The sequence below is a fragment of the Cyprinodon tularosa genome, unplaced genomic scaffold (assembly GCF_016077235.1).
Source record: "Cyprinodon tularosa strain WSP-4 unplaced genomic scaffold, ASM1607723v1 ctg623, whole genome shotgun sequence".
NCBI classification, from domain to species: Eukaryota; Metazoa; Chordata; class Actinopteri; order Cyprinodontiformes; family Cyprinodontidae; genus Cyprinodon; species Cyprinodon tularosa.
In genome coordinates, this window is record NW_024039367.1 from 564630 (window position 1) to 591683 (window position 27054).

At 36.9% G+C, this 27054-nt stretch overlaps 1 protein-coding gene across 3 annotated transcripts in view; it reads right to left on the reverse strand.

Moving 5' to 3' along the window:
• Window positions 1-4486: 4486 nt before the first annotated feature.
• LOC119798433 (RNA-binding Raly-like protein) overlaps window positions 4487-27054 on the reverse strand; it is a 186099-nt gene continuing 163531 nt past the window's right edge. For all 3 annotated transcript variants that reach the window (XM_038307913.1, XM_038307914.1, XM_038307915.1), the window contains 4 exons: window positions 25774-25887; window positions 21562-21731; window positions 17203-17241; window positions 4487-6232 (listed from right to left, as the gene is read on the reverse strand). In XM_038307913.1, coding sequence (XP_038163841.1) covers window positions 17209-17241; window positions 21562-21731; window positions 25774-25887 — 317 coding nt within the window. In that variant the 3' untranslated portion in view covers window positions 4487-6232; window positions 17203-17208. The remainder of the gene's footprint in view (window positions 6233-17202; window positions 17242-21561; window positions 21732-25773; window positions 25888-27054) is intronic.

Consider the following 27054-nt stretch of genomic DNA (forward strand, 5'->3'; position numbering starts at 1 on the left):
ACTACCTCGACGCCAGAGTATTTGCCAGTTTTGGGTACTCTTGCCAAGCTGAGTTTTGCTGAGTCAAACTGAGTTCTTGTCAACCCGAGTCTTAATCTTGTTTTTTTGTCTTTGCCTCTCGACAGGAAGTCATCCTGCAAACCGGATGTTTCGGACCTTCTCTCCCTGGAAGGATCATCTGAGCTTCAAACTGAGCAGAGGATTGAAACTGGAGGTTTGAATCTACTTTTCCTCAAGAAATCGTTTGAGCTTCACACTGAGCAAGGGATTCATCTCCACTACGACCCGTTCAAGTACCGCAGGAAATCTGAGTGGCAGTCAGCTTCTCCTTTAAACCTACAAACAACCGCATTCTGGGTAAACCCTGTCCGCCCTCCACCGAATCTGACAAACACTGGAACTACCGCACACAGACTGGAGTAAAAGAATTATTCTTCTCTGGAAATGTGAGTCAGCAACCAATTTCTCCTCTTCAAGTTCAAGATTCAAATTTCCTACTGAGCCTGAACTAACCACTGTGCATTCGCCTCATTTTCAGTTCCGGTTGAGCAGTGTTCAGAGCAACACTTGATTCTGCATTATCTCTTCAATAAATCTGTTAAACTTTTCCCCTGGTATCTCTGAACTGGTTTCTCTGCATGTGGGTCTCTTGATAAAATCATGACAAAGGCAGCAGTGCTACCAACTGTTTCACTGTGCATCCAAGTCTAAAACTAGCATTAGTAAAATGAACTGATATCATACTAAACATGTGTTATTTCACCAAAAATTGCATAAAACAACAATTTTGTTTATAATGTCCTTAATGCATGTAACATGGATCTATCTACAAATGTTCAGTTAGTGTTGAGGGTTTTGTGTCTGGTATGTCAGATACTTCCAGTTGAAGCCCCCTGTCCATTGTGTTGCAATATCGAGGTGTGGCGTTTAAAGCTAGGTTTACATAGGCAGTTTTTCAAAATAGGGGTTGATTTTGACAACAGGTCCCATGAGTGAATCCATGTTTTTTTTTTGTCAATGGGAGAGTTCATGGTTAGTATTTTGTGGTAGTTTTCTTATTTTATGTTGTTATTCATTCTAAACTGCAATAACTTGTGTATTCTTTTAATAAGAAAAGTGTCAGGATGAGGAAGTTTCCAATTGTTTTAGAGTTAGAAGAAAAGATGTACCAGCCTAAAGTGACTTTGTAACTGGGTCTCATTTTACCTATCTACCAGAGTCAGGGTGCTGTTAACACCCTGAGTCGTGATGTACTTTTATAAATGGTCATCATTATATACATATCAGGAAACCTGGTGTTAGAAACAAATTAATCAGAGGGACATCATTTTTTTTTATCGGGGCATCCTTTATCAACAAACCATATTTTTGGTTCATGCTTAATAATGGCTCTGTGACCGCTAGTACAGTTCAGAGAGAATAAAACTTATCAATAAAATCCCCCAAATCTAAAAAAACAATAAAAAAAATAAAAAAAATTATGTATTCCTTTAATTAACTTAAAAGTTAAACATGGACAAAAATATACCCATTTTTAAACTCAAGCACTGATGTCAGGCACTGTGAATGGAGTAAACACTCCTACTACAAGAGGTAACTACAGCAGCACCACCTGGGCAATGCATTGTTTTTCTATCCTCCATCAGGAAAACAATTCAGGAATATTGCATCAGAAACAAATAGACTCAATCCCAAAGCTGCAAAGGCAATCATCCACATGCTGGCAGACACTAAACATCTCTGCAGAAAATCCACTAAACCTCCAGCCAATTTCATAGACTATTTTAGCACAGGTTTCACTTTATGTAAATATTAAATGCTACAACCATTACCATATGTTCTTGTTTTACATTTTTAGACCTCCTCTAAGAATTCTATTTTTTCATATATTTCTAGAAGTGTTGTAACCAATATTGGAGTATTTTATGTGTGTTTTGAGTGTATATCTCTCACAAAATGCCATTAATGTGACATAAACAAAAAAAGGGTCTTGATTTACCCAGAGAGAACAATGTTCCAAACAAAGTAGGCTGAGCAACAATACCCGATTCTGCTCCGTATTTTTCTTCACTGTTTCAGCTAATCCTCCAAGCATGCATGTTCACTAACCTCAAATCTTAAGAGTTTATAACAGAAATAAATGGCCACAGTGACCATAGCTGCTTCACTAACCCACCCTCTCTTTCTGTAGTCCACCAGCATCCACCTTGATTTGTTGATTGGATTGGTAGAATTGTATGATTAACAAATCAAAAATAGGAATAATAGAAAATTAGCCACATAAAAAAAAAAAAAAAAAAGAGATAAAACAAAGCCTTTCCAGTCCAGGGTGGGCACAGCTTTCTATCTTAAAGGTTTTGCACCCCGTAGTTTTCCACAGTGAGCAGTTGACTGAGGCTTTGGGAAAAGAACCATGTTGCAACACAGCTGTTAAAGAGCTTTGAAGCTTCAAACAAGCTTCAACTCACCATAATTAGATGTGTCTAAATATTTTGTATATGAATGTAGGCTATGAATATAATGGATATGAACGTAGATGGTGCTTTCCATCAACATTTTTAATTGAGTGTAATCCAGCTGTCATGCAGTTTTTTTTTATTGAATTGTGCCTTGAATTTAAAACATTTATTTGTAAAAAATTCGGTGATGGCAGTAGGTAAATGTTGCTACATGTGGTCCTTGAATTTGAAAATCCAGAAAAGTTTTGAGTTTGATTTTATCCAATGTCTAGGAAGTCTGAAAAAAAAAATAAAAAAAAAACATCCACATGAAAATAGATAGTTAAATACAGGACACAATATTTTTATTCACCAATAAGAACACAAAGTTATCTACAATGACATTGACTCCAGCAGCCTTACAACAGTTAGAATACGCCTTCCTCTTTTTTTTGTACATGAAAACTGAAAATACAAAGTTACAGGAAACATGCCATTTGATAAAAATATCTTTACAAAAAAATGTACATTTCTATACAACAGTTGTCACTTACACATCTCTACAGGTCCCACAATACTGGTGCAAACCAGTTTTCAACAAACTGTCAGGACAGTGTGACTTCGCTTTAAGATGTCAGCAGTTGAAATAATGATTAACAACAGATTAATTACAGCAAATATGAACATGTTGAGCCAGAAATTTTCCAAAGTGATTCAGATAACTGACATATGACGCAATTATCCTGTGTTATTTTCTGGGGGGTTTTATTATTTTTATATGCCAAAGATATGACACACCACCACTGTTTGATGATAAAACATAGATGAATAGAAAAAAGGTTTACGAACCAAATGTTTATTCTCTTTGAACTTGTTTTGGATACAAAAATAGTGCAGAACATTGCACTTTTATCATTATTAACCAGACACTGACTTTGAATAGTTCAAGGCAGTCTGTTATATTTTAGGCATTTTTTGGCAGCACCACTTAGGACTGGGGGTGCGTATATGTTAATGAGCAAAATCAGCCAGTCTTCGTTTTTAAAAAGTCATTTATCCAGATTTAAAAAGTAAGGCTAGTTCAGAATATATTAAAATGTCATCCAAAAATGTAGATTCTTTTATTGATTTATTTCAAAATGTGAAAATTGGGTTTCTTATTCATTCACAATACATAGTCTGACACATGCTAAGTAAGCATGTATTTTTACAACTGTATTGCAGCTAATGAATGACCCAAAAATAAGGTTCAGAGAATTTTTTTATGTCCATCTGACTAAATAAAAAAAAAAAAAAAATCTATGTACACCCTCCTAGAAGGATGAGCCACAAAACTTAATTTTGAAAGAAACTGAAGATTTCATGTGTAAGAGATACAAATTGTCAGTAAAGGGGGATAAAACAGCCTTAGGAAGATTTTGAAGTGAAGCCTAGGCTCAGGCTGGTGTTTGTCCTGCATGCCGGTATTAGGTATTGAATTTTTTTCTGTTGCACCTCTATCTGTACTGTTGAGCACATGGACATAAAGCCCATCAGGGGGACATTACTGTGTCTTATTTTTATGAAGAATTAAATATAATAATAATAATAAAAAACTAAGTTGTGGATGTTTATTTGCTGTAAACCCTACCCCATAAGACAAATCTAATGCATTGTCTAATGACTCTTTACAAAGAGCGAGTTTTCCTTTTGAAATACACTTCTGAAACTTTCAATGGTTTTTTATCTCACTGGCAAAATAAGACCAGCAAATATACCTGCAATGACTAGAAAGATGTGTATGTGTAAGTTTTATGCAACTTTGATACAAGACAAACTCACTGGAACAAGCAATTGTCAATCTTAATGAACAATCTTAAGGTCTAACAACAGAATTAAAAATAGTTTTATGGGATTTTGGTTTTTAACTTGTAATATTAACCTTATGATGATGATGTTGTCGATGTTAACTCTTTAAAAGGAAAATAATTGGAAAAGACGTTCAGACTTTGAGTTGTTTCCTCATTGTTGGTTAGAATGAGGAACTGCTAAAAGTCCCTGCAATCTGCAAAGATTTTTTACTAATTGGCAACCTATGATTAATTGAATTTGACTGTGTTTACTACATTGGATCTTAATGGATGCATTTATGACTTTACTGCATAAAAGCATTTGAATCAGTAGGATTCTGGACCAAATTCATTTAAAACATTTATTTGCATGATTTCCAAACCCTGTGTTCTCTTCACTTTTTCAATCCTAAAATTAAATTGCAAGGAAACCACTCAGGGAAAATAAAGTCTGATTTTAATCAGAGAAATTCTAAATATACAAAATAGGTGATTTCAAATATTTGAGTATGTTTGGCATTCTTGTGTATACCTTTTTTTTTGTCAGATTACATCCAAATGTGTCTTACTTGGACTGTATTTGTTAAACCATCATGAAATTTTTACCAAAAGCAAATTTGAAGATAAATTATTTTTGATATTTTCCAAAATAAATAAATGTTTTTTATGGCCTCCCTAAGTCAATACTTTGCATAACTACCTTTATGTAGTAATATTTTAATCAAATGTCAGGCTTTACCCCTTTGGATGGAGAACCTCTGTTCTCTGAAGTAAACTATTCTAATGTAGCCAAACTCTTACAGATTTTCTTCCAGGAATATGCTCCATTAAGCTACCTCCATTTTCCTATCAATTTTTATCTGGTTTGCCTTCCATGATGAAGAAAACCCACTCTAAAAACAGACAGTTTTGTGGATAGAACACTTAATAGCCATTCTGTCCACCTGAGACTCCAATGTGTTTGTCAACCTTTGTAGCATGTCAGTTGTGTCATACTCCTTTTCAGATGATGAGCTGAACAATGCTCTGTAAGATATACTTTTTTATTTTTTTATTTACTTATGTACTTATTTTTATTTATGGGTTATGAGATTAGCATTTCCTTTATACAATATAGCAGTGCTTTGTGTTTTAGTAAATGAAATCCCAATAACATACATTAAAATTTGTGGTTCGAAAAAGTGAAAAAAAAAAACAGAAAAAAAAACCCCTCCATCCTTTTGAAAACTCCTGCCTTGCTCTCTCTCCTTTGAATGGAATGCTATAAAACAGTGCCGAATGAAAGAGATGGTGCAGGAGAACAGCAGCAGTCCATGTTAGGATGCACAGTGCTGAGCAGGGAGGAGACATGGCCCTGCTTCCCTGTCAGGAGGTTGCTGCCAGGGTTGGCTCACTCCACCACAGGAAGCCCTCGCTGCTTCTGAAACTTGGCAGGAGTGGAGATACAAGATGGAACAGCCCCACAGGGACATTTTTGTGATAAATGGATAAAGCTGGATAATGTTATGCACACAGCTATTGGCGTATGTAAGAGTCCAAATCCAAAATCAGACGGTAGTGGTGTTTCGTTTATTTTCTTAACACCACTTTGCGGCAAGAGATTGTCCTTAAGTTATTTATTTCATTTTTAAGAAATAAAAACATTTAAAGAAAAGTTTGTAGAATTAGAGCGCAAGCACAGTTCATAAAAGCATCAATAATTATTTATAAATCTTCCTGTTCCCTCCTTGCCGTGTGATAAAAGCAGCTTAACTCTGATGTTAAAACAGGGTCTGGGATAATTTTTCCTTAAAGAACACATCACATTTGGTTCATGCCGCAGAGCTGAGCATCAAAACACGACTTGGCATCTTCAAAGTACAACTTACAGTCCCCCACCCTCATCCCTCACAGGTTTCCTCTTCTGCCTCTCACAGGTGATGATGAAATCTAAAACCTACAACCGGGAGAGCTTGCTTCCTCGACCTGCAAAGAAAAAATAGAAGACAATGACTATTTCTGCTGTAAACATATATGGTGACAGTTCACACTTTGTAAGTCTGAGGCGGATTAGGCGGAAATGTTAAAGCTTCCCAGTCCTAAATAGGCTTAAAAAATACAAATCAGTTTCCGGGGAAAGTGGAAACATCCATGCATTCTGCAAAAAAAAAAAAGAAAAAGCAGTGATATGGAAAGAAGATGGAAAACCCGTGTGCTGTGTGATTTCTTAAGAGCTGGATAAAAGTGGGTCAACCAGCTGCCAAGAGCAGCACTGGGGTGAATATAATTAAGTCCAAAAAAAAAAACCTTTTGTTTTTATAAATTTAGCTTTATAGTTAGACATTCAGAATAAGTTTAACAAATAATAAAAGGAATAAAAGGATTAAAATAAAGTTATATTTTATCGAACCAATAAAATATCTAAAATAATAAAGAAAGACAGACTCTGAAATTTGACTACATATTTGGTGGTGAAAATATTAAGAAATGCTTTTTGATAAACATCACCCTGAATAATTGCAATGAAATCAAGGTATAAACATTTACTCCATATTTACAATTAAAAGAAGTTTCTTCTCCATAAACAATAATAAATTCTCAACAGTCTAATCATATCACCGCCTTAGATTCTTAGATTCTGTAAAGTATGTTTAGGACTGTAACTATAAGTTCAATGTATCTTATATCCTTTTTGAAATTGTAAATTATTTTGTTTGATTTCCTTAGGTTTCAGATAAAATGGTGACAAAAGAAAAAAAATGACAGTTGCATAGATTTCTGATATAAATTAGTATTTTGGCGAGGTAATAATAAAGGAACCTCTTTATGTAATTTAGCAGTGAATAATTGATTGTTGGAGTTCTATACATAAAGGCAGGATAAACATTATACAAGGATTTGATTACTGAAGAATATCCACTAATTTTAAGAAAATCTGCAAAAACAATGGTCTTGTTGCTGATGATAACGGTAATATTTAAACAACTGCAAATGTCATTTTGTATTTTATTTGTATTTATTATTTTAATTAATTAGTTTATTTCAGCCTTTGATGGGTTGATGGATGGGTGTATGCGTAATGTTATAAAATAGTATTTTTAATGAAAATTGAGATGACACAAGACAGGTCCTGTATCAAGACAGGAGCTAAACGGTTTCTAATTAAATCAAATCAAATTTAAACTTTAATATATTGAGCTGATCACTGTGTTTATTTTTAATTATTCATCAGTGTCATGGGACATAGACACATTTTTCTCATTACCTACACTTTAAATCAATTAAAAAGTATTTACAAAAAGAACATGTCAGTAATTTAGGACAGATGTGTGCTGATCTTCATAAGTCTAAGGCTCACAGTAAGGAAGATGACCAGAGACTAAAGCAAAGAGAGTCATCATGACACTACAACATTAAAACAACTTTACACATACCAATCTGTAAATATTGGTAAGTAATTTTGTTCGGGACTATGACTGGTTCTTTTTTTCGGGTCTTTGACTGGTTCTTTTGAAAGATGAGATAAATACTGAAATTTTAGGTATCATCTAGCCTGGCAAACTAGCCCCAACCGCCAGTTGCCAAAATCTATTTTTCTTGCGAGTGCTCTAGCCTCGATCAATGCCACAGGCCCTAGAACTGGCGGGCCAATCACAAAGCAGAGAGGGGTTTTGAATTTTTGGATGCAAAGTGTGTGGGGTTTTGAGGGCGTGAAGACAATGCTGCACTACGCTGGAGAAAGCACAACAAGGAGGGTGGCAACAAGTATTGAACAGTTCACCTTCCACTCAGCTCTGGAATCAGTTTTGGAAGGATTAGACTTTGGGTTTTCGTTGAAACGTGAGCAGGAAGAGGCTCTACTTTATTCATTTTTGGGAAGGATGTATTCGCCGTTTTACTGACAGGCTGTTAATTCACACTCCCCCACCAGCTTTCTGTCACGCTTACTACGTCACAGTCAGTTGCGCTCATTGGTCAGAGCTTTGGCCAAAAGGCACAGACATGGTTGGAAAGACAACGGTTTGTTCTCATCAACAATCTTCCGATGTCTCATTCAGCTGGGCCAAACTAAATCACACATTTAATCTCACATTTACTCTGGTTTATCAGGCTAGGTATCATCAACTCAAGGTGGGTTTGGTGTGGGGAAAAAAATCTAAATATATAAAGAAGTGCCTGACAACAAATGTAAAGTATAAATGGTGTGTAATGCTTTGGGCTCTTACTGTATCTCTTACAAAGGCCATAGAAGCCTTATTAGGCTGTAAGGGATCATGACTTTTAGAAGAAAACCAAAAATGGATAATCGTTGAGTCATTTAGCAGAGCAACAATCTAAATCAACACAGACATGGCTCTTCAGAAACATCATTAACTTTCATCCACAAAACAGACTTAATATGGATGCAAGCTGACTTCCTCAGTTTTTCTGAGTTAAGATTATGCAAATTGCCGAACACAAAACATACAAAATAACAGACTCCACTGACCCAAAACGACAGGTGGGTCATTGATTCACATCTGAGCTGGGCCTCTAGGTGCTTAAAAAAATCAGTGCTCCCACCTCAGGGTGCTCTAGTGCCATTGCCTCCGATTTAAGCAAGTTTGTTGTTTGGCACGATTTTGATGAGTAAGAATTTGCACAGACAACTTTCTAACATAATCACCTAAGTCCCCAGAACTAAATCCAGTAGACTTGAGGTTGAACTGAAGAGATGAGAGACTTTATGTACTATTTTAGAGAGCTTTAACAATACCCCTCTAGCCCAATCCTCACATATGAGAAATGTTATAAAACAGGATTTATTTTTACCAGGGAATACATTTACTTCTTATAAAGGTAGCTAAATAAATAATAATATATATATTCACCCTAAAAAAAAATAAAAAATTTCAAGGGTTTTTACTTATTTGTACAAAGGTTGCAAGATTCACATATGCAGGGTAAAAACACGTGGGGAAACTCTACTGCATTATGCAAGAAAGCCTGAGAAAAGTGTTTGCTTTACAACGTGACAGTGATACCAAGCTTTGGGATCACTGAGGAGAGATAAGAGTGAACGTCCTTGCATAGCTGTCCTAAATCCATTTGAAATTGTGTAGACTTAGATGTGAACAGCCAACTGAACCTTTTTTTCTTATGATGACTGGGAAAATGTGAGTAGAGATTTGAGTCAAAATAAACTCAAGGCTGGAATTAAAACTACCATTTTTCAGATAAAGTGCAGCTAAAAAGTAAAAATTTAGTCTCAAATTATGAAATTTTAATCTTTTTTTTAACAAAGCACCTGATAAAGTATTTATATGCAAAGCTACTATATGTTAATTAATCTCTCTGCACAATACAAGGCAGGTAAACGTGTGTTTGTTTGAAAGAGAGTTTCCTGAATTAAAGTATTTTTACCCACAATGCACACATTCTAACCACAACCAAGCTGTGTCTCACTGGTATCTTATGATAGACTAATATAAAGTAGGAACTGTGACATGTAGATTTTCACCTAATAGTTTTACCAAAACTTTTAACCTTACCCTGTCAACATTTTAGTGTGTATCTCTACAAACATAAATTCAACTGTGAAGTCAACAAATCAATGCAATCAGCTCAATTTTAACCAATCTGTCTGTTTGATTTGCATTACTTTACTCTGTAAAGTGCCTTGTTGTATATCGGCATTGCATAAATTTGAAAGTGATTTAAAATGATAAAATCACATAAATTGTACAGGAAATGTATTTAACATTTAATGTGAAACAATTCATATTGTTGTGGGCAGCATATACTAAGCTTCTCAAAATTATCTAAGAGAGCATCTATCTAGGCTCTAAAAAATTACTGCCAAGGAATTATAGCTCAAGAGGGATTCAGATAGCTGCTTAAAGCAACTTTGAGTGAGGAGACAGAAAATATCATATTATGCTTGGATGACTCTTTTGCTCGGTGAGAGGCTGTTTTCTAAGTGCTTTGATTGGTTGATAAATGAAACAAAAAAACAAACAAACAATATAACAAACAAAAAAAACAACAACAACAAAAAAAGCCAATTTGTAATCAATGGACAAATTAACAGATTATGGAATTTAGACTAAGATAACTATAGAGGCCCATGGTAAAACCAGGAACAAGCCAGCAGAGCAAAAAAAACATCTCTTTCGGAGAGAAGAATGAACAATTTACTGCGAAATATGTTAGTTGAAGATATAAATGAATCCCTCAGTAGTCTAAATTAAATTTTTGAAATTTAAAATTTGCAAAGTTTGTGTTTAAACTAGGCATATTTTGTGCACCAATCCCAGCAATCGGGACATCAAGCATTCCATTTCAAAAAGCAGTTTTAAAAAACTCAGATTTAAATCCTCAACTCTAAATCTATTTAACTCTGAGTAGGTTCACTCAGAGTCATGCTCGTGTGTAACAGCTAGTATTGCACCGATACTGATACCAGTACGGGGTGGGGGGGTTGAGGGGGGGGTGGGGGGGGGGGGGGGGGGGGGCTGATCCAGCACTAAAATTGTGGTATTGGTATCGGCAAGTGCCAAGAAATAGGGCACCGATACCATTTTGAGAGCCAAAAGTTTATTCAACTATTGTCACCCATTCCAGGAAGGCAATCAACATTTCTACTGGATTCACTTTTTATTTGTCTTTTTCCTGCTTCACAAAGGTAGACAAAGTAATGATGGCAATTATTTTACATCCAGGTAGTATGCAGTTGTATACACACACACATCAATTTCAAACAGATGATATCGGTATGGTATCGGCCGATACTGCACAGCCAGGTATCGGGTATCAATATCAGGGCCAAAAAATTGTATCGCCGCAACGCTAGTAACAGCTATGAAAAGCCATCGCCAGTGGAGCGTGTGTCATCAAGACAACAGGCAAGATGAAGTGTCTATTTCACACCACTGGAAATAAAAATTTTAATGCAGAAATAAAAAGAAAATAATTAGAGAATGTGTTTAAAGATAACAACACAATTTTCACATTTATTAAAAGCACTCTCTTCTCTATTGTTCCATTTTTTGATCACTAAAATACGATTTTTCCAGGTCAAAATTCCATTCCTATTTCCTTAATTACATTATGCTCAGACACTGAATATCAGAATGTCATAAAACAAAATTTTACCAGTACGAATTAAGTTTAATATACCTAGAAGTGCTTACACATGTTAAGTGGCCATTTTGATATTTATCAACTTGACTGAATATGTATTTATGATATTTGAATTACATATTTATTCAAGCTAATAAATGTCAAATCGGCTAGTCTGTTGCTAAACATGATAACATTTCAAGGGAAACTAGTTGCAGGAATGGTAAGGGATCAATGTATTGTTTTTAGGTGCAGCAGGTGAAGAAGTACATGTTAAAACAGGTAGGACCTGTGCATCATCTCATGGGGTTTCTCCTCATTTAATCCTGTCTTACATTACACAGTAAATACTAAATGGCTGTCTTTGCAGTTGTTTACTATAATGCTGCTATCACACACAGCAATGTTCGCTCACCGATATCAAGTTCTGTTAAATACCTGTTTTATAAGTCTATGAAATGCTGTAAATGCAAGAAGGGATAAGATGGTGGATGAATGTGATGGATTGTAAGGTGAAATGTTAGCACTCATAAACAACTTTCTGAATATAAAGGACATCTATACGCAGTCTGAGAACCCTCTCCTGATAATGCAAATAATGCTCCTTCAAGGACTGGGTCCTCAGATATACCATGTTTGTCTTGGTAAAACCTAATGAGTCTAACATACCTAATAACTTATTTTCTTTATTGTTCATACAGAACATAGACAGAACTCTCCCGACTATATCAGGAAATAAAAACAATGTGATTAGCTTTTACTAGGACCGAGACAACCTGCTTCTGACCAGGTTAGCTCTGCTGAGAATGTTACTACGGTAACAGATATAGAAGTTTAGTAACCTCTCTTTGTGAAATGGAAATTCTGAGTTTCCTGAATTTAATGATTAACCAACTTAGAGTTTTCATTACACCGGCTTCATGAAAGGAACCTCAGATGTCTACATACTTATTCTAAAATGAAAATATTTCAATTACATTTTCTCTAAGCTTTTTCTCTAGCTGGACTAATTTCTCTCATTATCTGCCTTTGTATATTGATGCTTAGTTTTTTGTCTTCTCCTCACTGTAGATATATCTTGTAATCTGGGAAATGTATTGTCTCAGTTGTACTTTTATTAACTCATAAATAAAAAAATTAAGCACCAGCGAATGTGTCGAAAAAAAAATTTCAGCTCTAATTATTAAAATAATTAAGATTTTACAACACTGAAAAAGACTGACAACAAAAAAACAATTTCTTGTTGCAGTCTAAAAAAAAAAAAAGTTTTAGCAGTAAGATTGCAAATACAGTGACAGGTCCCACCAAATTAACAGGTACAACGCAGACCTGCATAAGGGTTTACAACCTGCACACTTAAACAGTTATGAACGCTTCTACCAATTAGTGAAAATAGTGACTATTGAGACCGGGCCCATATGGTTAGAGAATATGGTGCAACACTGGCATCTGCATGGAAACCCATGTTTAATCTACATATTGCCTTTGTTTGGCTCTGCACAGGCTTTTTATGTTGTCAGCCAATAAGCTTCATTTTTTAAAGAAACCGTATGGCTACTTAAGCAGCTACTTAAGGCTTAAAAATCAGCTAGACCAAGCTAAAAGCATTCCCAAAGGCTGAACCGTGGCTGAGACTGCACTTTGGTGCATAACTTAAGAGAAAATTCCTTGTTTCCAGCTGACATTAACCAAAAATTAGGCCAAAGAAAGCTTCAAACCTAGAATGTAAGATATCAGAAACTATTGCCGGCACAATATTTGAACAATATGGAGACAGTGAAATTGAGAAGAAAAAAAATAGTAAATACTATGGAAGAAAAAAAAGGAGAATTCTGCACACAGAACACTATCCGGTAGATGGAAAACCTCCCTCCAGGAGTCAAGAACAACATACAGATCGATTATTTATTGGCAGAAAGAGACTAGCAGGACATTAGAATCAACAGAGTCTGCAGTAATACTTTTCAGCTTCTCAAAGGATGAGTTTGAGAAGCTTTTATTAAACTATTATGAGATATTACATAATTAAATCCCTGCATCATTCAGTCTTTCCTTTTTGTAATATCCAAACATGATATAGGTAAAAAAAAATGTGAAATGTTGTGTTAGAGATACAAATTAGTATCTTCCCTCCTACTGAGTGTTTGATTGCTTCCACCTGGAAGACTGCTTTATGGTATTTCCTTGTATATATAAGCACACAAAAAATACTGTAAAACTTTAAGAACAAAATTAGCAATTAAAAAGGGCATTAATTACGATGTACCTACATCGAATTTTTTTATTTTTGACCAAGTTGCAGTCATGATGTTGCTGGCAGAAACCAAAAAAACATGCACAGATACAAAAACCTAACAGTCTATATTTACGATTTTTGTAAATGTAAAGAGTTTAATACTTTAAACTTATTTTTTGTGTGTGTTAATGTGAAATTTGGTGTTGTAATTGTTTGGGTAATTGAAAGATTTGTTATCAATAAGGCTGGTTCTAATCCACTAGCTGATTTGAATTGATTTACCTTTAAAAGACCTGACAGACATTCACTCATTAAAAATCTTAAATTAGTTTTTTTTGGTATTTGAACAAAAACTTTGTCAAAGAAGTCTAAATGAATTTACTGAGTTTGCGGTGTGTTTGTAGGCACTTTATTCACATAGCTTGCCATGTGGTTTGAGTTCACTGAATTTATTGGATGTTTTTGTAATGTGGGGTCATGTTAAATTTACCTTGCAAGATTAATTGTTGTGACATTTGTATATTCAAAAACTCTGGAAAATGTATCTTGCCTTAAGCCAACAGATGCATTAGCCTTGATGCAAAAATGTTCCAGACCAATGAAATGCAGTAACGTGCATGGCGTCAACGCATCAACCAGAGGCAGAAGGCTGAAGTAGCTGGAATATGCTCTATTTTTGTCTAATAACACAGAAGGACATAATTTTGCCTTTGTGGATGGAACGATATTTGTGAGTTTTCCCCGAGCCGATTTAGTAAGTTTGATTTATCAAGAATGTGATACGTCTAAGCTACTCCTGCTAAAAACTCGACATGAGAGGCAGGTAAGCAATCAGGTTGAAGAATTAAACTAAATGTCCCTCCCTTTTGCCAATATGCTCTACAGGAAGCTTCCCAGATTGATCCTATGTAAAAATTCATGTTGAATTACACTTATCAATCTGGCTTATCATGTTAAATAAAAACTACATGATTATTTGTAATTTAAATATTCAGTTTTACTACTGCACCAAGTTAGTAAGTTTCTATTATGTGAAGCATTAGTTTTTCTGAGAATGCCTTCCATGTTGGTATTATTCAACAAATATTTTCCTACGAAATATCTTTACTAACAAAATGACATTACTAAAGGTGCATATTTAACCATTGTAAGCTAAATTATTTCCTTCATAAGGATAATAGGTTTGATTTGATCTCCCAATTAATGACAGTATAGGCACCCATTTATTCCACTATTTAAGTGGTGTTCAGTTCTCTTTTTCCAAAGTCTTCTAGATTTCTAGAAGTCTTTCTAAGCTACTGCTTCTATCATTTTGTTTTACTTTCAGTACTCTCTGAAGGCTTAAGGTGCTTTGTTAATAGCTTTTACCTAACCAAAGCAGCATTCTAAGAAAAATCTTAGATGTCACTAAAAGAATGTCAGGAAGAGCTCCTTTTAGTCTAAGGGTTCTTTGTGAAAATGGGCCCTTGCATTTAGCAACTGGAAATCAGTTTTTTGTAATCTTAACTGGAAATATGTCTCTAAATACCATTCCCCTTGCATTGGATTTACAGTAGGTGAAGGGCCACATCTTAAATCTTAATTTACAATTAATTTACATGTCTTCTCTGCCATCCATTGCAAATTGTGACGTAAAGCAATCTGCATTCATTGATTGTAAGATGTGCTCATCCATCCAGATGGCAATTGCATAGGGTTGGGGTTCATTAGCAAGCACCAGGTGGTTCCTCCTTTAGGGACCCTGACTGTCCAAGCCAGAAGGAGTGAAGCAAAGCCATCTCCCTATTGGCCTACTACCTGCAGGATGAACCATGGGACCGGTGCAAAGAGGATTGATTAGCAATCAAAGCTGAAGGCTTTGGCAACCAGATGCATGGTTGTTTAAACTGGCTCTTGGGATGTGGAATGCCACCCCAGGGGGGGTAGGAGCCTGAGCTTCTGTGGTAAGTGAAGTGACACCGGCGAATAATAGATGGCCTCACCTCCACACATAACCAGGGCTCTGTCACCCAGCAGCCTGAGTGGCCGGCTGTTGGACTCTGAGAGGCCTGCCTTTGTCATTAGCCATGTTCATAGCCTTTATGGACCGAGTTTCTAAGCACGACCAAGGGCAGATTTTGGTTCTGGTGGCTCCTTCCTGCCCAGACTTACAGCATACGGTGGGAAGTTAAAGCCTGAAAATGATGCAGCTGGGAAGAGTACCGACTTCTCCAATTCTGAGGCCACGGCTGACCAGAAAAAGGTGGCTTTCCCCCTTCAGCTCGGAGGAGAATTCCAGCCTGTAGTGGAGAAGTTTGACTTTCATGTGGTCCTGTTCATGTTTTTTTTGGGGGGGGGGGGGGGGGGGGGGGGGGCTGGGGGGGGGGGGGGGGGGGGGGGGGGGGGCATGGATCTGACGCTGCATCAGTCTGCTGTGGTGAAGAGAGAGATGTGCGAAAAGGCAAAGCTCTCCATTTACCTGTCACAAGTGCTGGAGCAGGTGGGGAGAGGTAAGTCTGGGATACTGGCACAGTGACACGTATAAATGGAAGGCGACAAGTTTGAGTACGATGTTTGCTGTTGCATCACATACTTTCCATTTTCAGGCCATGGACTGACTAGAGCTCCGTGAGATAATAAAAGCTTGGGATATTGTTTTATTATTTATTTCTGCTTCAAATATCTCTGCCCTGACCCATCTGCTGTTTCCATTGGTTTTAATGATGCTGGTGGTCATCATCAAGGTTTTGTGTGGACCTGAGGTCCACATATGGGATACATCGTTCTAAAAAACAAAACAACTCACATCATCTATGATACTTTTTTATTGAAATTCACAAGACACAAGACGATAGGGAACAGGTATTTTATAATAAATGTTTTGTTCCTAATCAGAGAAATATATCATAGCCTGAAAAAAAGATTTATTGTGATAAAACATCCCTAAATGTGAACTTTAATTGTTTAATTGTGCTAATTGTGTATTTTCTAAAAGCAATCTGTTAATATCATGCTTTCAGATTTTTATTGTAAAATATTTTGAAGGTCAGCTATCCTTTTCCTTCTACTTTGCAATTTTGCAGTACTTCATGTTGATCTAGCACATGGGACCCCAATAAAATATATCTTTGTGGTCTGACAAATAAAAAAGTTAAATTATTGTTGTAAAGTAGTTTATCTATGATATGCATGTTCAGTTATAAAGACAAAGCCACACCATATGATGTCAATACTGCATCATTATCCACACCCTGAGAATTGCAGAGCACAATACTCTTTACTTTAGGCCCAGCCATTCATACCCCCTACCTCACAATTCAATTATAAGAATGCTGTTTATCCGCTGTTCTGCCCCATTGAAATGCCATTAATGCTCCCTCTGCTGAACGCCATATTAGCTGCCCTTCAGCAAATGCACTTCTTTAAATGTCATGGAGCTTATGAGTTTTGAGATGATTAACGAATGTTTAGAAATGCTCCAAAACCAGTTCAGAGTCTATGTTTTAATATATTTTTTTTTATTATGTGTAATTATTTCTTTTAATAAGGACTGGCTATAAGAATGTTTAATAAGACGTATTGCTGAACAATGGAATACTGTAGTGGTTGTAAAAGACACTTTTAAATCCTGAGCTCTTACCTTATCTCAGTTGTCAATGTCAGATACGTGGTTCTCTATCTGAAAGGCAAAACATAAGAGAGAAAGGAACTAAGCTCAGCGGTTATAATTTATGCTTTTTCAAAGGTCAGAGCTGATCAATATAACCTTCTGGGAACAAATTTCCTTTCATATGTTGCTGTAAAAAATATCTTATTAAACAGAGAAGTAGGGAAACCTTTCACATTAAAATATACACTTTGTATTCAGTAAATTTATTTGGTCCACTTCCAGATGTTTGATCGAGCTGAAATTTTGCATGTGAAGTATTTTAAATCTCTATAGATTAAATAGCAAATTACAGTTCTGAACTAATAGTGGTTTCTGATTTACTGGTGTTAAAACTGAGTCAAGTCTGAATTTTGCATTTGAAAGGACCCACACAATGGGAGACTTTTGATCAAATGAAAGTAACTTATAGTGATAATGTCCCATGATATAACCTTGTAAAACATTTTTCAAGGTCATATAACAGGCATCATCACCATAACTTAATTTATTTTCATCAAAAGTCTCCCGTGGTGTGAGTCCAATAGAAAAAACGGATCACTGCTCGACACTCAACAGGCTCCATTTCAGTTCAAACACCTGTAAGTCAGAAACCACAATTAGTTCAGAGCTGTAATTTTCTACTTAATCTATAGAGATTTAAATAATGTCAAATGTAAAATTTCATCAGCTGTCTTGATGGACACAAGTAAAGAACAACAGGTCACCTTACACTCTGGCTCAACACAATTTTATTTATCCACTGCATTTATCCAACAGCCTTTTGAAGCCGACCCAGATACTATTGTTGTATGTTTCCTCTTTCGTGATTGTCAAGAGCCACAGAAAAAAGAGAAAGAAAATTACTGCATAAGGACAAGCATTGCAGTTAGAACCAACTCTCGCATGGTTTGTACAAAAGGTTCCATATGGGTGTGCTTCATTTTGAAACACAGACAATGACTTCCACATGTATGATGTTGAATTCAATTTGTCATGGGAGTTAGAGCTCAGACTGAGGTCACACCAGAGGTAAGTTCTTTCTAGCTGCAAACTAGATTTCCAAGAGGATATCAAATCTAGTGGTCTTACAATTTAATTGTTGCCTGAAACAATAAGACTCAATGCTGGTGGTCCTATTGGGCCCAATGGTTTCAGGCAAGGGCTTGAGTGGGCCACACTTTCAATAATTTGTCTCAGAGCATTCCATTTGGTTAGTATGTATGATGTCAGGAAAACAGATGATATTCAATTAAGTAAAAGGCATAAATGCAGGTTTCTAGTTGCACAATATGAGCTAAAGTCCAACCTTCTTTTTTTGATTTGACTTTTTAGTCCATTTGACTAACAAATGGAGGACAAACACAATTTAAAACACATAATAAACAGCAAGCCAACAGGGCACCACCATTTAACAGGAAAGTGTTTGTATGCAACCAGAGTGAGCCACTGGCACAGAAACCAGCAAAGTCATAATACCCCACTGGTGCCCAGATTATAGGAAACACAGATGTTAAAGGAAAAGTCAGTCACATTCAGAATACAAACTTCTGAAAGTAGTTTAAATATGAAATTACTACACACTGTTCAATTAATGATAAGAGTTTTTAATTAAGAGTAATTTTCATTTGAATGTTCCTTACTGGAGACGTCCATGTTTGTCAAAGAACACTACTGCCACCTACCGGTTTGTGACATCACGATGCGTTATCGACTGTTGAGCAAGTCCCAGTTTTGTATCTGTTGTTTTTCACTACACGCTATTATACATGATGGTGTGAAGCAAAGAGTAATGGGTTAATGACTTGCTGCTTCTCTAGACAGAAGCTCGATGGCAAATCCTCCCTCTTCAAGTTGGCAACTCAACGACGAACCCTTGGTGGATCATGAATTGGAAAGGTGAAATAACATTTTTTTTTTCACTTTTACCCGATGTATTACAACATCCAACTGCCATGCATGTGGGAATTGTCAGTTTAACTATAGCTCTTGTGGATTTCAATGGTGAAGTCCTCTCGAAATCTTAAATAATTTTTGTTGATTGCAGGGGTGTCTGTCATAATCTGGCTTGTTTGCTCCTCCCGAATTAGTAATTCTTCTCACCTGCCGTTTTCCCTCCCTGCCTCAATTACAATTTATTCCCCTCACCTGTTTCCTCGGGTTTATAATTCTGTTCAGCCTGAGCATTCAGGGCCAGATCATTACTTGTCCTTTTATTTACTCTATCTGTTCAGTTTGATTTCAGGGTTCATGTCCTGGATCCTAGCAGCCAGTGGAGAGAGGGTTTTTGTGTTTTTCTCGTCTCCTGATCGTCCACTGTTCCTACCCCGTGGAGTCCTCTGGGTTTTTGGCTCAATATGTGGGGAGGTTCAGTTTTTATCCAGTAAGCCTGGCTCCAGGGAGGAGACCAGTTTAAAGTCCTGCTTCAAGTTCCGGTTCCACGTCCTGTCTCGGCTACCTTCTTCCACTGAAGCCTGCCTGTCTGCACCTGATCCTGTCTGCTCCTGTGCGTCATGCCGCTGGTCCCAGTCAGACTCTGAACCCTCCTGGGAGCCTGTGGATGCCTGGACGTCTGGATCCTGCCACCTGTTTCTGTTCCTGCCTGATCTGGATCCTGCCTTTTCTGTCTGTTCCTGTCTGTTCTGGATTCCTGACCAGGATCGGCTTCCAGCATGACCTCTGGGACTGCAGCACTTGGGAACATTCTTGGTCTGGACTGTTAAACCAGGTAAGTGACCAATTCAGATAATCATCTTCTGTCCGATGATCGTGGTCACTTACCTGTGTTTCTCTCACTACAGAATGTCTGAGATTGGGTGGTGCCCCGCCCCCCCGCCTGCAGTGTCCGCGAGCCACAGCTCCGCTTTTGTTTTGTTTTGTTTATTTAATAAACGTTTTGAACTTTCCTACTGACTGTCTCCCCTTGAATACTGGGTCCATCTGTCCGCCGTTCATGACAGGTGTCTATTAGTTCCCATTGACTTTGACAATGGCGCTAGGCTTACCGCACCTTGACGTCACTGCCGGAAGATGTCAGGAGTGAGGTGTTACTATATTTGGAAAAAAAATTGCCACTCCAAGACTCAGTGAAATACTGTTTTTATTTTTTTTACCAATTAACGCAAAATCCATTAAATTTCCCCAAACATATTAGTTTTAGGTATAAGTACTGACCCGTTATTCCTTGGTGACCGGACTTTTCCTTTAATGATAATTTGCCCAGACTTTCATCTCATCTCTTTTAATTTTATGAATAAATCCTTGTGGGAGAACATTTTTTTTAATGGGACTCTCAATTACCTTTAAGTCCTCAGAATGTAGCATACAGTATTCCTGTGAAATTCGTTCCACAAGGCAGTAAATATGTGACAGCCAAAATCATGCACACCACCCCACACACATATTTTAATATTGCCTGCAAACCTGTAACCTTGAAAAACAAGTTAAAAAATATGTAATTTAATGAAAAACATTTAAAGAAAACTGAGCAAAACTGCAGGTTTAGTTTTGGTTAGAAAAAAAAAAAACAAAGAAATTGGCTTCTGTAGTTGCAGTTTGCCTTTGGAATCAATGTTGTGACAAATGAGCATTGGAGCACAAGCTCACTGGGATCAAATGGTTCAGTGAATTCAGTCGATACTAGCTTTGAAAGAACAATCACATTAGAGAAAAGACTGATGAAACCTGCTTCTTCTCTGAAGTTATTGATTGATTTAATTTTCTGTTTTCCACAATGTGAGTTTCAACAGTTTTCTTCCTCTGTAATGGGAAGCTATACACAAACTATATAAGAACACAAACACGGTCAAGAGTTTAAAGTGTGAAAGAAAAATGTGTTATAGACAAGCAGTGTTATAGCTTAATCTTTCCTTTTTACACAGGTTTTAAACTGAGCTACTCTAAGTATGACCATATTTTTTGGGACAAAATGTTTTTATGAAGCATTCAGAGAATCTAAAAATGTAACACTAAAAACAAACTTTTGAGTTTTGGCTTTTCAATCATCAGCGTCGTGGGAGAAATCCAATTCTGCTGTTCTTCAACAACCACTTTATTGCAAATCTAGTTCATATCAGGCTATGCATATGTAAGGGACACTTCTTTTTTAGCACCCACCAAAGGCATAGCGTGAAAGCCTTTATTCCTTGGTTTAAGCCAGGGTACACAGGGTACACACCCAGCCTGACACTAAAGTGTCAGGCTGGGTGGCCTTGTCATTTACTCATGCAAAGCCCTGATCTGTCAGAAATGTGCTCATGAATAATTCTGGAAGATTAGCTTTCAGACAGGGAAGGCTGTGCCTAGTTGAGATCTCCCAAAGTGCATCAGCCCTGTCGACCTTTTTCCACTTACCAGATGGTGGTTGCCCTCCTCGTCATAGTCATCCTCGCCTCCATCGGTCATCTCGCCTGCCTCCACGTCTAGCCCTCCCTCGCCTGCCTCCTCTCCGGAGTTTTCTGCAGTCTCTGACACAGACCCCTCATGCAGGGAGTCACAGTTGTCATCGTATTTTCGTTGAGCCTCTGAAACGAAGCACAGCACAGAGAATGAGTGCACATTTCTTTTGTTCAGAGAGAAGGTCACAAGCACACTGTCTAAATGGGATTTAGAAGAACTATGAGTGGTATCCAATTTTAATGAAGCTTTCTATTTGAAGATTAGTTAAATTATTTAAGATGGTGCCGATGTGTATGGCTTCCTATATGTCACTGCTTGCTCTGTTTGCACTGAGCAGTTTGTGTTACAAATCTCTGCCAGGTCAATGATTGATTATAGAGAAAAGGCTTTTCCTTCTTGTTTGATACGCCTGGGTAGAGTCACAGCTCAGTTAAATGCAGCAGTCGGCTTGATTGAAACACCTTTTTCGCATGTTGACTGCAGATGAAAATATTTGAACCTTTCCTTCCCTGGCTTCCATAAACTTGGTTGATTCTGCTTCCACAGCTCAGAGGAGTTTTTACAGCCAACTTCTACTCTCTTCATCCCTGCCAACAAGGGGTAAATCTGGGCATCATACATTACTTTTTAGTATAGGAGGCATAAATCATGCCCATATCCTTTTAAGTTCTTATTCTTGGAGATTTTAATATACAGTATGAGTCGTACTGATAAACCGATGGTTGAGGACTGCTTATATGTAATTGCATCTGGACCTATACAAGTATGTGACAACAAACATGTTTTATATGGCCTGTTTCAAATTTCATGAGGTTTGCTGATCTTTTTCCAGCAGTTTTATTAAACCTTCTGTGCAATAGCAAAGTTTTCAGTCCATCACCTGCTGTACAGTTTTGAGATTTAAAAAGAAATGCATAATTCTCCAGTGGCTAAAACTACAAATCATAAAAAATAAAGCATTGTATGGTTAGATATGGGTGCTGAACAATAACATTTTATATTTTTTTGCAGGGCTATTGGTGTTACCACAGGCGGCCATATATATAACAATATGTCTTGAAAAAAGATTACAGGTATAATGTTTTTTTATTCTAAATGTTCTTTAAATTGTTATACTCAGCCTTCCCCCAAGGTATGTGAGACATTTGAGAACCTCTTTTGAGGAAAAGATGAGAAAGTTAGGCTTCCTACTGTATAACACTCTCTACTTTTTTACCCTTTAGTCCTTGTTTCTTGTTTTGCTGCTTTCTACTTCTTGGAGTCTCCTACCTTATATTTCCTATATCAGGCCGGAGGTTATCTAAAGCTCTTTAGGTTCCCCCGACTGTTTAAACTTGATTGGTTTTATCTGTTCTTGCTCTTATTAACAGGTTTATATCGGCTCTAGTCTGGTTTCTAAAATGCTCAAACAGGCTGAACAGTACTGATCAAAATTATAGCCTCAAACCCAGTTTTGTTTGGAGAGAATAGTTCAACCACTTGAAAGCATTTCTGGAGAAAAATAAGGTTCTTGAAATTTTCTGTCTGACTTCTTATTAACATCTAATTAACATCTTCATAGCACATAATCTGCATTGTTGAGAGTTTTAATGAGACCCCTATAGCTGAAGAATTCAAATAGCAATGCAAGCCCTGCTCTGTTAGATTTTGCAACAGTGCACCATAACATTCTGATGTTCTACTTATGCAGAGAGGTTCAGATAAGTGCCTGACTGAAAGAATGCTTTGTGTTGGACCAAGTTTTTGCAGATCCTCCATTATTTATTTTTTGTTTGTTTGTTCACTCATATTATCTGCCATTATTTGTGTTGCCTTTATGCCACTGCAGGGTAGTTTTCTTTGTTTTTTTAGGTACATCACTTTGAATTTTCTTGCCACTGAAATGTGCAATATAAATAAACTTACTCTTCTTTTTCCTTTATATTTTGCAAAATGTTGCTGTTGCATGTCTTTTAACTGGAATATTACTTGCATTTTTTTTCCTCTGCACTGGTTGCCTCTCCAGATTTGGAGTTTATTACTCTAATTTCTCTATGTATATCTCTATCCCTCCCCACCTCTATCAACTACTGCGCCTACAGATGAACTAACCAGCTGTTGCTGCCTCTTCATTTGCCACTTTTAAATGTGCACTGAAAACTCAGCCCTCAATACAAGCTTTTGATTTTATTCGCAGCTCTCTTTTCTTTTTGAAACATTTTGTAATGCAACAGATACTTAGATGATACTTTTGCTTTTAACGTACACTTCTGTATGTCTTGTAATATGTAATATTATATGCATTTAATCAAACCAATCATTTGTTCGGTACTTTAAACGTTGCTGCTATTATTAAAGTGTCTTGTAAGTAAGATTCACAAACTACTGAGAAGGTTAAGAGGATAAAATGCATTAATAATACCGACAATCAGCTTTACTTTCAGAAATGTTGCAATCCAATGCAATAAAAAATGCTGTTTTTTAAATACCTGTTGCCTATAAGAGGTTAGATCATATTAGAGAGTATTTTTTTTTTTTTGTGACACAGTTTGTGCACAACATCCAGACAAATCGATATAACATTGTATTGAAACAGAGCTGGTGATTTACACCCCAATTAAAGATAATTCTCTCTGCTCCTTTTCAGCCACTCAGAAACAATGCAATAGAAGTTATGAGTAGAGCTATTTAAACTCCATAAAACAGCAAAAATGCTGTTTAAAATATTTTTAAAAAGATCATAAGGAGTTTTGACAATACAACAAACAGTGTGCAGCATTTCATGTTAAACCAGAACGCAGAATATGAGGAGATGAGGAAGAGAACACCATGTCAGGTTCTGCTATTAGGGCAAGACAAGACATCTCTGGGGTAGTCGGTTGGTGGTGCCCTTGGAGTTGTTCAAATGATTAGAAATGGTGTATAATTATTTACAACAAATAGCTTAGAGATCAGCTTAGAGTAGTAACACATATATCATGGTAGTCCAGAAAGGCCAGATTTAAGTAAGTTTACTGTAATTAAATTATCCAGGGCCATTATAATAGAACCCCTAAGTTTAACAGGCTTGTGTGTACGCCCTGTTTTTGGGATGTATAGCTTTGGTATGCCTTAAATTCCCCCCCGGAAACTTTGCTCAAATGTTCAAAATTTCATAAACAGCAGTTGCTGGAGTTGGAAAAATAAAATTTATGTTGCTCTACACACCACATCAACCAATCGCTATGATCACTCCTCAGTTTATTAACACCTAAATTAACTTAAAATGTCGAAAGCTGCCAGCAAAATTTTTTCGCTTTTATTATTCTGGTGTTTGCAGTTTGTTCCATATATCTGAAAAACGCCAACATCTACTTCCACCCACCACGAACAGTAGGGGACAGACCCCCAAGAGGCAACCTGGTCTGAGGCAGCAGCTGCTGGGGATTCCCAGTGACAGCACACCACTGGTATGTGGGGATCTGAGCGGCTCCGACAGTGAAATAATATTTTAAGGCAGGATTATAATCTTGATGAAATGACTGTACAGATAATGTTTTGAGGTAGATTTTCTCAATAAAAATATATTAAAACTACTTTTTACCCACTCATAACAGCGAATATAGCAAAGCCGTAGTCTGGTCTTTGTTTCATTAATCTCTTCATTTATCCATGTTCGACCGGCCTTACTAATCAATGTGACTGCTCCTTTCTCCCCTGAGATCAGCCCCTGGAATGATGTAATTTACCTGAACTGGCAGTGTTTCAATTATCTGTGTTTCCATGTCCTGCATATCAGTCTTTGGGCTACCTTGAAATAAAACAAACAGGACAGCTTATTTGTTGTGGATGTAAGTTTGACAATATAGATGGAACAAGCTCGAAATAAGCAAAATCCTTGGTGAAAAAAAAACCCCATGCCACATTCAGTGCCTTTCCTGAATGACCTTCACAGTGATCTGTTGTGAGGTTGTCCCACAGTGTAGGGCTACTATGAAGACCTCATTTAAACAGAGTCAGTGTGGTGCTGACACCTGTCTGCTGATATGACGGAGAGCTCAGCCGCCCTTATCTCTAAAAATGTCAAAAAGACTTATGGCCAATGTGAGCTTTTTAATTTCCGTTTTTTTTTTTTTTTAGCTGCTCAGTGTGTTTCTCCCCCCCCGCCTCTGTACTGTTGTCTGAGTCAGACTGTGTTCCTGTTCTCACCAGATTCGGTCCTCTGCTGCTTCTCGATCTTTTCCAGACGTCCCAGTAAAGAGTCGATCTTCATTTTTATCTGGGTCAGTTCTCGTTTAATGGTCTGGAGCTGGTCCGTCTTCACTGTAAACACAAGGAAACACAAAGAGGTAGTCTTTGCTGGTTTGTTCTACTTCAGTTTTGCAGTCATTTCAATTATGCATCAAGTGTTTGATGTTTCCCAGGAATCCCTTCATGACACTTAGTTAAATCTTCCTCAGGGAAGAGCCTTTCAATCAGGCCTATAGTGACGAGTTATCCAGCTTAGACTGAGGACGTGCTGTTTTTCAATTTAAAGATTAGTGCACAGCTTACGCCCACCATGCTGTGCACTGCTTCTTCATGTTTTCTCACAGGCAGTGCCAACATCTGAAAAAACTGGGTTTTACAGTAAAACATTTGCACACTCCTAAAGCATGGGGTGAACCTTTAAAACGTCGATTTGAAAAAAAAAATCTGTCTTCGGAACCATTACCTACATTTGAAACAATGTTTTTAAAGTGCTACGTGTGTAAATCGACAAATGACTGTTTTCCTCCATCTGACTTTGCATTTTTCTTTAAAATGTTTGGTTCCTTAGTATTTGGTAGCCATATATTAAAGGGTAACATATGGTCCAGTGTTTTTTATTGCATTTTTTCTTTCCTCCAAATATATGGTGATTATGGTCAAGTGCCAACAACTCAATCTTAGTTTCATCAAACCACAGGATTTGTCTCCATTTTAGGGACTGTTCCAGTGTGCATCTACATACTGTAATCTGGCTTTTCGTGTTACTTTTATTTTGGCATAATGGCTGTTTTCATGCAGAGCAGCCTTTCATGTCAGTTCTAGACCCTTCTCTCTCTGTGGATAATGACACTCCCTCTTACCATCATCTTCAACAGATCTTCTGCTTGTGTTCTGGGATTGATACACTGATTTTGACCCCAAACACGGTATAACCAGACTTCCTCCTGAGCTGTTCGAAGGCATAACGGCACTGCAAAGCATATTTTTGTGGAGGTTAACAAGCCTCTTGCTCATATCTTGTGGGATGCACAATTTCAGGAAAATAGTTTGTTGAAATACTTAAGGTGAAAATGTTGATAAAAAAAATAGATTAAAGTTACCCCTCATTTTGTGCTCGCTTTTCTTTGTTTTGCCCAACCAATCCTTGTATGCAAACATTAAAATCCTTACCCACAAATACTGCTTCTAAGCAGTCCTTTAGGATCACAGTTTTGTGGTCTACTTGATAATCACTGTTAT